The sequence below is a fragment of the Triticum aestivum genome, chromosome 5A (assembly GCF_018294505.1).
Source record: "Triticum aestivum cultivar Chinese Spring chromosome 5A, IWGSC CS RefSeq v2.1, whole genome shotgun sequence".
Lineage (NCBI taxonomy): Eukaryota > Viridiplantae > Streptophyta > Magnoliopsida > Poales > Poaceae > Triticum > Triticum aestivum.
The window spans coordinates 700,742,149-700,753,380 of NC_057806.1; the positions used below are offsets into that span (position 1 = coordinate 700,742,149).

General features: G+C 51.3%; 2 protein-coding genes across 2 annotated transcripts; both read right to left on the minus strand.

Annotated features, from left to right (window-relative positions):
• Nucleotides 1-2,363: 2,363 nt before the first annotated feature.
• Nucleotides 2,364-5,759, minus strand: LOC123106122 (LRR receptor-like serine/threonine-protein kinase GSO1). Its single transcript, XM_044528335.1, has one exon. The coding sequence runs from the start codon at nucleotides 5,757-5,759 to the stop codon at nucleotides 2,430-2,432; it is 3,330 nt and encodes a 1,109-aa protein (XP_044384270.1). The 3' UTR covers nucleotides 2,364-2,429.
• Nucleotides 5,760-7,511: 1,752 nt separating this feature from the next.
• LOC123106123 (LRR receptor-like serine/threonine-protein kinase GSO1) lies at nucleotides 7,512-10,784 on the minus strand. Its single transcript, XM_044528336.1, has 2 exons — nucleotides 8,714-10,784; nucleotides 7,512-8,599 (listed from the first exon to the last, which is right to left on the minus strand). Exons 1-2 carry the CDS (start codon nucleotides 10,497-10,499, stop codon nucleotides 7,617-7,619), a joined length of 2,769 nt encoding a protein of 922 aa, XP_044384271.1. The 5' UTR covers nucleotides 10,500-10,784; the 3' UTR covers nucleotides 7,512-7,616.
• Nucleotides 10,785-11,232: the final 448 nt, after the last annotated feature.

The following is an 11,232-nucleotide window of genomic DNA, read 5'->3' on the forward strand; positions in this document are numbered from 1 at the left end:
GCAGCACCATGCCTCCCCTCCCAGCTCGAAGCTCGCCATGGCTCTGCGCAGTGACCGCCCCATCTCGCCGGCGACCGGAGGGGGTGTGTGACCACGGGAGATGCTGCGACCGGGGCGACGGGGTGCTACCACGGCGACACTGATGCAACCCGTGGAGGCCAGGGTGTGTGACGGCGATGACCGAGGTGACCGCGGGCTGCAACCATGGCTTTTCCATCGCCGGTAGCCGGTTGGAGCTTTTTCTATATACGGTTGAAGCTTTCTTTATCAATGTTTGCAACTTTTTCTCTGGGTCACTGGTCTGGTTGAAGCTTTTTTTTCTTAATGGATGAAGCTTTTTTATACACGATTGAAGCGTTTCCAAACCACAGTCGAAAGTTTTCTAAAAACGATGGAATTTTTTTTTCGTTTTTTGTGTTTGCTACAACCACGCATTTTTTGCTGCAATCGGCAACCACAGAAGCTACATCCGGTTAACATTTTTGCTACAATAACGACGTCGGGCTGCAGTGGTAAGCTTTTTTGCTGTAAGCGATAAACTTTTTTGCTACAACTGGTGTCGTTTTTTGTTGGAACCAGCAAGAGCCTCGGGGGGGGGGGGGCACACGTCGAGGTACAACACGAGCACAACGACAGGTGCTGCGGCCGGCGCCACCGGAGATGCGGCCATCTCCCCCGGAGCTGCAAGCCTGCACCCACGAGTGCAACCATGGGCGCACGCTGCTGCTGCATCCACGGAGGTGAGAAACGCATGAAGGCGGCATAGGTGAGGGCAGCGACCGGCGGTGAGGAGGCGAGGCGAGGCAGTTGGCGTGTGTGGAGGCGGGCCTCTCCTTTTTTTCCGTGCGGGGGGTTGAAGATGTGAGAGGTTGGGGACGAAGGGATCTAACGGCTCGGGGGGCCCATATCTGACGGCTAGGGCTTGACCGGCCCAACGATTAGGCCGGTGCGCTGGCGCAGATCGCTGCACTTTAACTATTCATATGTCTTCTATGGTAAACTTTTGAGCTAAATTTGGCACCAGCAGTACACTGCTAACATTAACATGGGGTAACTTTTTTTAACAACCATAAAAAAACATGGTGAACATCTGTTAGGATTGGGTGTTATTTTTATTTTTTTTGAAACAAAAGTTTCGATGGTTGGATTTTGATTTGTCTTCTCCTCCCCCCTACCCTCCTGCTCCTCCGCTGCTGCTGCTCCACCGGCGATTCGTCGGAGATAGTGAAGGCCATCAGGGTCCACGACCTCGGCACCCCGAGGTAACCCGGCCGAGCCCCTCCTCGTATTTTTCCGGGCGGGGCGGCTTCTCTCCTCTAATCGATTTCTGATGCGCAGGCGCTGAGGTGGGAGGTGGGGACGGCGAGATCCGGATCAGGAACACCGCCGTCGGAGATGGTGACGTCTACTTCCGCTCCGCTCCCCCTCAACCCAACCCAACCCTAAAACAGGTTTCCACTAGATTGATTGATTTATGATATCTTGCTGCTGCTGATGAAACTGAAGAAACCAACACTGTTCACTCAAACCTTCATTCTGTCACTTACCTACTAGGTTCAGAGATGTCTCGAGCCATGCCCAGACATTTCAGTCGATACACCATAAGTTTGCTTGGATACTCACACACAAAGTTACTCATTGTTATTGCTCACTAAACACAAGACCAAATAAATAAATGGTTTGATTCGTCTTACTGCTCCAGAATCGGTGCTCTCTTGTGTATATATCATCAGAGTACTGTATTGCGTGCTTGTAGCAGTACTGCTGAACACAAGTCAACTGAGTCACACGAATTTCATGATTTTGTTTAACTAGTAGCTAGCCAGGATTCTACTTGGCGATGTTTCGAGTAAATTACTGGAGGATAATAGTTTGGTAGTATTTTCTCTGGCATAACAGACGCTTTTATTAAGATTATAACTCTGTTACACTACAGTTCGTATTGATGTTACGGGACTGTTGCAAAGTTTCTAAGTTAGCTAACATTTTAATCTGTATATGCTAGAGGACTGATGAATCATTATTCATTTGTGCTGGTTTATAAATTATTATTTTTGTATAATTATCTAAAATCAAAATATGGGTGGATGCTGATATCAGTTTTTCATTTCTCTGAAGCTCCTTTTGATCCGAGCAGAATTGGAGATGCAACGCCTGCCAGGCGACCCAGTACAAGCTCCCCAGTCGTTGGATTTGATAAAATCCCAAATGAAGAAGATCTTCCAGGGCCACATTGAAGGCATCCATCAGAATACTTCACAGCTAGAGCTGCAGCATCAACATCCAGGGGAGATATTCACACGCAAGCATCCCCAATTATTTTACTGCTGTATATAGTTCAGTTTAGTGTTACAACTGTAAAAATAAAAGGAGCATACAGTACATAATTGACGCTAATGTCGTTTGCTGCTGATTTACATGTGAAGGCCTTAGCTCCTGACAGCTATCTTGATCCCTAAGCCGTCAACACAACGGAGAAAACAAAATTTCCACTGCTCCAGAAAGAACAGAGCTCCAAACCAAAGCCAGAAGCCGAAAACGATGCCAAGAATCACAGAGTAACACAGACCAAGGTCTCTGAGCTTTGTGTGGTCTTCAGCTCTCTTTCCCGACGTGGGCTCACACACGCTCAACGGGAAGCCGCAGAGCCCCTGATTGTTGCCATATATTGATGGATCTGCAAGTGTCTGTAACTGGTTCCCAGTGGGTATGTGGCCCTCCAAGCGGTTGTTTGAGAGATTTAGCATGCTGAGGGACGGCAGATTTGAAATGCTGGGAGGAACGCCACCTGAAAGTTCATTGCATGAGAGGTCAAGGAACTCCAAGAGCTCCAAACTGCCGATTCTTTCAGGAATGCTGCCCGACAGGTCATTTCTGGACAAGTTCAGAAACCGGAGACCCTTCAAGTGTGTTAGCTCATCCGGGATGTTCTCTGTAAGTAAATTGCATGATAGATCGATACCTGTTATTAACCCGATGCCGTTCCAAAAAGTTTGTTCACGGCCCTTCCAAGATATGTTGACTCTACCAAGATGGAAAACCTGATCAGGGTCAAATGGGGGAAGATTATGCCTCATGGAGGTCAAGTTGCCGAAGGCTACCGGAATTGATCCTCTCAAGCTATTTTTGGCCATATCGAGCAGTTGAAGTTGCGAAAGCCTCGATAACTCAGGGGGGATTTCTCCGGTGAAATTGTTTGATCTAAATCTAAGGATTTTCAATAATGGAAGGTGACTCCCGATCCATGTTGGGATACCACCAAAGAACAGGTTGTTCCCGATGTCCAGGTTGACCAGTGAGTTGCAGCCTTGCAGGAACAGTGGGAAGGTGCCTGCAAAGCCATTGCCGGCCAGATGGACCGATTTGAGAGAGCAGTTTTGGTTTGCCACGGCCATGAGGATCTCACCTGAGAAGGAGTTGCTGGACAGGTCCAGGACTTCCAGATCAGAAAGTTGGGATAACTCGGGTGGAACGACACCACTGAAGTTGTTGGATGGGAGGCTCAGAATTATTAGAAGAGGGACACTGGTTCCAACCCAAGAGGGGATATCACCAAAGAACATGTTGTTCCCAAGATCTAGAATGATGAGATCTCTGCAGGTTTCAATGACGGATGGAAAAACTCCAAGAAAGCAATTGTTAGCAAGAAAAAGTGACTCGAGTTTAAGGTCCAGGCTCGTTGATATAGGAAGTTCACCTGAAAAGCTATTGTTGGACAAATCCATAGTCAACAGAAGTTTGAATTCCCACCAGCAACTTGGGAGCTCCCCGGTGAATTGGTTATTTGATAGATCCAGAGTCAGGAGAGAGGTCAATGCGCAGAAGGTTGCATCAATATTGCCAGATATTCGGTTATCCTTCATGTTTAAGTGTTGAAGATTTGTGCACATTGACCAGTCAGACGACAACTTCCCTGTCAGCTGATTCCCAGAGACATCAACGTTCTCCAAGTTGGGATGGACACCAAACACCTCAGAGATGTCGCCGGTGAATTGGTTGCCATGCAGCCACACCCAGGACAGCTCTCTGCAATTTTTCAAGCAGGGCGGCAGCCTACCGCTGAAGTTGTTGTCTTTCGCCATGAAGAACTGCAGCGCAAGGCCATCACACAGTCTCTGCGGCAGCTCGCCAGAGAAGCTGTTGTTCTCGAAAATTACATCGGCTAATCTTAGCCCCTTTCCGAGGTCCGGTGGTAAGGTACCGTTGAAGTAGTTGTTATGTAGGGCAAGGTTTTGGAGATTCCTGAGCGACGTGATGGTAGCGGGCAGCTCACCTTCCAAACTGTTGGTGTTGACGTCCAAGACTTGCAACGCTGTCATGTTGCCAATCTCCGGCGGGATCGTGGCACTGAGCTGATTGGAGGAGAGCACCAGGCTCGTGAGCTGCCTGAGGTTGCCAAACGAGCTGGGGATCTCTCCAGTGAGAGAGTTGTCCGATAAATCCAACTCTTCCAGGTTCACCAGCTCGCCCAGCTCTGCAGGGATAGAGCCGACAAGCTTGTTGCTGAAGAGATACAAGATTTTCAGTTTGGTTGCCTTGCCGAGGTCCGGTTGAATCTTCCCTGAAAACGAGTTGGACTGCACTTGGAACGATATGAGCTCTGGCCAGTGCATGAACAAAGCCGGTGGAATCTGACCGGTGAGTTTGTTGTATGCTACTGATAACTCCTGCATTTTGCGCAACCTGGCCAACTCCGCTGGCAAGCCACCGGTGAGCTGGTTTAAGGACAGGTCCACAAATTTGAGATTGCCAAGGTTGCCCAACTCAGGTGGAATAGTGGAAACCAAACTGGCGTTCCCGATGTCAAGGTGCTGTAGCATTTCGAGCCGGCCAAGAACCGGCGGGATCGACCCGCCAAGCGGGTTGCCACCGAGTCCGAGAGCCCTCAGCTGGGACATGGAACCAAGGAACTCGGGGATTCCACCTATCAGCTCGTTATTGCCAATCCGCAGGTCCTGGAGCTTCCCCAGCTTCGACAGCGACGCCGGTATCTGCTCAGAGAAGGCATTGAAGGACAGGTTGAGGTACACGAGGTTGGGGAGGCTCTCCGGCAGCGAGTCCGGTATCGGGCCAGACAGAGTGTTGCGCGACAGGTCTAGGTAGGTGATGCTGCTGCTCTTGAGGATGAACTCTGGGAAGCTGCCGTTGAGACGGTTGAAGTAGAGCGACAGGAAGGTGACGGTGGGCATGGGCAAGAACTTGCTGTAGTCCGGGTTGGTGAGGTAGTTGCTGCCCAGGTCGAGGTGCACAATCCTCGGGAGCCTGCTGAGCTGGTGCGGGATGTCGCCGACGAGGGTGTTGTTGTAGAGTCGGAGGTCGACGAGGCCGGAGAGGTCGCCGAGCTGCGGCGGGATGGAGCTATTGAAGCCATTGTTGCCAAGGTCGAGCTTGACGAGGGACCGCAGCTGCGAGAGGCTTGCCGGGATGGCGCCGGTGAGGTTGTTGTTGTTGAGATCGAGCGCGGCCAAGGCCGGCAGCGCCGCAGCGTCCAGTGCACCCAGCGTGCCGGTGAGTCCCCGGAGCCTGAGCGACGTGACGCGGCCGGCGTCGTCGCAGGCCACGCCGAGCCAGGAGGAGCAGACCGGCGTGGCCAGAGTCCAGCTGGACAGCGCGGCTGGGTGGCCGAGGCTGGCCTTCCATGCCAGAAGGGCGCCGGCCTGCGTGGGCGCCGCGGTCACCGCCGACACAGTGGCCGCCAGCAGGAGTAGGAGGAGCACCACGGTGGCGTGGAGGAGGTGCGCGTACGCCGGTCTCGCCATGTCCCTGACGGAGAGTCTGTGACGCTGCTGCTGGGGTAGCAACGCGCTAGCATAGAGGTGGAGCGTGGGGTGGCATGCACCAGTTGACTTCCACCGTCGTGGTTGACTGACCTCGAACCATGGGATGGGGATCTCCTTTGCACCGATCCTTGGACTTTGGCATTGATTTGGACATGAATTGTCTGGATTATTTTTGAGTAATGTTAGACTGACATCGCAGAGCAATGATACCCACTGTTCGCGGAAACAAGAGTTGAGTTTATTCTGCTTCTGTCTGCCTCCGTTGAATTGAATCTACTTAGGGTTCCATGCATAAGCTGGCTCTCAAAGGCTTTTTTTCAAGAAACTTACTAGTAGTACGAATTATTGAGCAAGGTTGAGTGTCGGAAGATATTACTCCCTCCTTCCCAAGATATTTATTTCTGATCTTCATCGACTGTGATTTTTTAATTACCGTATGTATACAGTTACTGTAAAGACTTGTGCAATAAAATTGACAAATACGATGATAGTACCATTTATGCATATTCAATCCATTAAAATGTTTGACTGACATTGCAGAGCAATGATGCCCACTGTTCGCGGAAACAAGAGTTTACTCTGCTTCTGCCTGCCTTCGTTGAATCTAATTAGGGTTCGATTCATAACCTGGCTTCGTTGAGTCTAGTTTGTAAATTCACGAACATTACCTTGTGCATGCTGGTGAGTTATTTTTCATTTGTGCTCTGCTTGTGTATTTTTCTTTCATATTTTTCTAAAAGCTAAACAAGGGTGGACGCTGATATTAGTTTTTCATTTCTCTAAAGCTGCTTCTGATCCGAGCAGAGTTGGAGATACAACGCCTACCAGGCGAGACAGTACAAGCTCTCCAGTTGTTGGATCTGATAAAATCCCGGATGAAAAAGATCTTCCCAGGGCCGCATTGAAGGGCATCAACATCCGGGCCGCGGCGAGATATTTACACCCAGGCACCCCTGTTCGGGGACGAGCAAGTTCGGGGAGGTCACATACAGAGGTGACTGGATGAAGAGGCCCATCTCAGAGACTGTAGTGGCCCTGGCTCTCGAGGAATCTGATCCGCCTCTCTGACTGGCTGAACGACGCCCTTCGACTTAGCCGCTAGCCCAACGTACATCAAGTTTGACCAGCCGGAACGAGCTGACCACCATCTGGGGGGTGAAGGACGCCGCGAGGATGGCCCTCGTCGCTGTCTGTTCGCTGCTTGCGGTTATGGGGCAGGCAGTGTTGAGGTTCATGAGGGCGCACAGGGTGAAGATCAACCTGAGAGTTTTTGCTTCGAAGATGCTGTTGGCGGGCTTTTTGTTGCTGTATGCGTTGGTGGTGGGGACGAGGAGAGCTTTTAATTGAGCTTTACATGTGTCGCTTCCAGCACCAGCGCCGCTGCTAATGCTTCAGTGATCTTCACAGAAGCTCCCAAAGTTGGAGATGCTGGTGCATGTGATGTACAAAACCGATAGGAAGGAAGGATAAGATGGAACTCACAAAGGGATCAATTTGTTAGGTGTGTTTGCCGTGGAGACTGAGGGCAAGAGGACGGCGCCTGTTGGCTGGGTTCTTGTTAGAGAAGTGCCTGGCAACGGGCCAACGGTACTTGTCAGGTTATACTGTTTCGATGGGCCCTAATCCTAACCCTCCTGCTGGTGGTTGTGTTCCGTCCGGTACCAGCCTCAAACATTGCTCTGGAATTGTAGGCAGGTAACAAAACTACATCTGTAGTAATATTACCCAATTATTTTACTGCTATAGTCCAGTTTAGTGTTACAGCCGTAAAAAAAAGCAGCATACAGTACATAATTGATGCTAATGTCGTTTGCTGCTGATTTACATGTGAAGGCCTTAGCGCCTGACAGCAGCTATCTTGATCCCTAAGCTGTCAACAAAATCGAGAAAGGAAAATCTCCACTGTTGCAGGAAAAGCAGAGCTCCAAACCAAAGCCAGAAGCCGGAAACAATGCCAAGAATTACAGAGTAACACAGCCCCAAGTCACCGACTTTTGAGTGATCTTCAGTTCCCTCGCCCAATGCAGGCTCACACACGCTCAATGGGAAGCCACAGAGCCCCAGATTGTTGCCATATATTGATGGATCTGTGAGTGTTTGTAACTGACTCCCGGTAGGTATGCGGCCCCATAAGTGATTGTTTGAGAGATTTAACATGCCCAGGGACAGCAGATTTGAAATGCTAGGAGGAATGCCACCTGAAAGGTCATTGCTTGAGAGGTCAAGGAACTCCAATAGCTCCAAACTGCCGATTCTTTCTGGAATACTGCCTGATAGATCATTACTGGATAAGTTCAGAAAACGGAGACCTTTGAGGTATGTTAGCTCATCCGGGATGTTCTCCATAAGTAAATTGCATGATAGATCAATACCTGTTATTAACCCGATACCATTCCAAAAAGTCTGTTCACGGCCCTTCCAAGATATGTTGACTCTTTCAAGATGGAAAATCCGACTTGGTTGGACCAATGGGGGAAGATTATGCCTCATGGACTTCAAGTTGCCAAAGGCTACCGGAAGTGATCCTGTCAAGCTATTTTTGGCCATATCGAGCAGCTGAAGTTGTGAAAGCCTCGATAACTCGGGGGGGATATCTCCGGTGAAATTGTTTGATCTAAGTCTAAGGATATTCAATAATGGAAGCTGACTCCCGATCCATGTAGGGATACCACCAACGAACCGGTTGTTCCCGATGTCCAGGGTGGCCAGGGAGTTGCAGCTTTGGAGGAATGGCGGGAAGGCGCCCACAAAGCCATTGCCAGCGAGATGAAACGACTCGAGAGAGCAATTGTGGTTTGGCATGGCTGTGAGGATCTCACCTGAGAAGGAGTTGCTGGACAGGTCCAGGACTTGCAAATAAGAAAGTTGGGATAACTCGAGATGAGATGACTTGAGAGAGCAATTGTGGTTTGGCATCACCATGAGGATCTCACCTGAGAAGGAGTTGCTGGATAGGTCCAGGACTAGCAGATTAGAAAGTTGGGATAACTCGGGTGGAACGACACCACTGAAGTTGTTGGATGGGAGGCTCAGAATTATTAGAAGAGGGACATTGGTTCCAACCCAAGAGGGGATATCACCAAAGAACATGTTGTTCCCAAGATCTAGGATGGCGAGAGATCTGCAGGTTTCAATTACGGATGGAAAAACTCCAAGAAAGCTATTATTAGCAACACGAAGTGACTGGAGTTCAAGGCCCAAGCTTGTTGATATGGGAAGTTCACCTGAAAAGCCGTTGTTGGACAAATCCATTAACCACATACTTTTGAGTTTCCACCAGCAACTTGGGAGCTCCCCGGTGAATTGGTTATTTGATAGATCCAGAGACCGGAGAGAGATCAATTCGCAGAAGGCTGCATCAATATTGCCAGATATTCGATTACCGTTCATGTTTAAGAGTGTAAGATTGGTGCATTGTGACCAATCAGATGATAAGTTCCCTGTCAGCTGATTCCCCGAGACATCCAAGTAGTCCAAGTTGGGATGGACACCAAACACCTTGGAGATGTCCCCGGTGAATTGGTTGCCACCTTCCAGCCGCATCCGGAACAACCGTGTGCAATTTTTCAAGCATGATGGCAGCCTGCCGCTGAAGTTGTTGTGGTTCACCGTGAAGTTCTGCAGCGCAAAGCCATCACACAGTCTCTGTGGCAGCTCGCCGGAGAAGCTGTTGTTTGCGAAACTGGCATCGGTTAAGCTTAGCCCCTTCCCAAGGTCGGGCGGTATGGTGCCGTTGAAGTTGTTGTCAAACAGGGCGAGGTATTGGAGATTCCTAAGCGATGTGATGGTGGCGGGTAGCTCCCCTTCTAAACTGTTGGTGTTGACATCCAAGACTTGCAACGCCGTCATGCTGCCAATCTCCGTCGGGATCACACCAGTGAGCCGGTTAAAGAAGAGCGCCAGCCTCGTGAGTTGCGTGAGGTTGCCGAGCGAGCTGGGAATCGATCCCGTGAGAGAGTTCACCGACAAATCCAACTGATTCAATCTCACAAGCTCGCCCAGCTCTGCAGGAATATGGCCAACAAGGTTGTTGCTGAAGAGAAACAAGATTATGAGCTTGGTTGCCTTGCCGATCTCTGGTGGAATCTTCCCTGAAAACGAGTTATTCTGCACTTGGAATGATATGAGCTCTAGCCAGCTCGTGAACAAAGCTGGTGGAATCTGACCGGCAAGTTTGTTCGACGATATGCCAAACTCACACATTTGGCGCATCCCGGCCAACTCCGGTGGCAAGCCACCTGAGAGCTGGTTCATGGACAGGTCGATAAAATTGACATTGTCAAGGTTGCCTAGCTCCGGTGGAATAGTGGAAACCAACCCGGCGATCTTGACGTCAAGGTGCTGTAGCATTTTGAGCCGGCCAAGAACTGGCGGGATCGATCCACCGAGCTGGTTCCCATAGAGAACGAGAACTCTCAGCTGGGACATGGACCCAAGGAACTCGGGGATTCCGCCCGTCAGATTGTTACCGCCAACACGCAGGTCCTGGAGCTTCCCCAGCTTCGACAGCGACGCCGGTATCCGCCCGGAGAAGGCATTGATGGACAGGTTGAGGTACATGAGGTTGGGGAGGTTCTCCGGCAGCGAGTCCGGTATTGGTTCAGAAAGAGTGTTTTGCGACAGGTCGAGGTAGGTGATGTTGCCGCTTTGGAGGATGAACTCCGGGAAACTGCCGTCGAGGTAGTTGAGGTAGAGCGAGAGGAAGGTGACGGTGGGCATGGGCGAGAACCTGTGGTAGTCCTTGTGGTTGGTGAGGAAGTTGGAGCCGAGGTCGAGGTGCGTGATCCTGGGGAGCCTGGTGAGCTGATGCGGGATGTCGCCGGCGAGGCTGTTGTTGTAGAGGCGGAGGTCGACGAGGCCGGAGAGGTCGCCGAGCTGCGGCGGGATGGAGCCGTTGAAGTTGTTGCTGCCGAGGTCGAGCGTGGCGAGTGAGCGCAGCCGCGAGAGGCTCACCGGGATGGGGCCGCCGAGTTTGTTATCGTTGAGGTCGAGCGCGGCCAGGGCCGGCAGCGCCGCAGCATCGAGCGTGTCCAGCGTGCCGGTGAGGCCGAGCCCCCGGAGCGTGAGCGACGTGACGCGACCGGAGGCATCGCAGGCCACGCCGCGCCAGGAGGAGCAGAGCGAGACCGGCGTTGCGTTGTTCCAGCTGGACAGCGCGGCCGTGGCGGCGAGGCTGGCCCTCCAGGTGAGAAGGGCGTCGGCCTGCTGCACCGTGGCGGCCGCTGTGGCCACTAGGGTCACCGCCAGCAGGAGGAGCGCGACGGCAGTGTGGGCCAGGAGGCGTGCATGGGCGGGCCTCGTCATGTCCGTGAGTGAGAAACAAACTGCAGCAGCCTGCTGGACATGATGACGCGGTAACATGTTGGGACTGGACATCATCATGGGTTCGGCCCCCAGCACGAGATGACTTGCCTTTTTTGACCATCCAAGAGAGCAGAGACCGCATTATTAT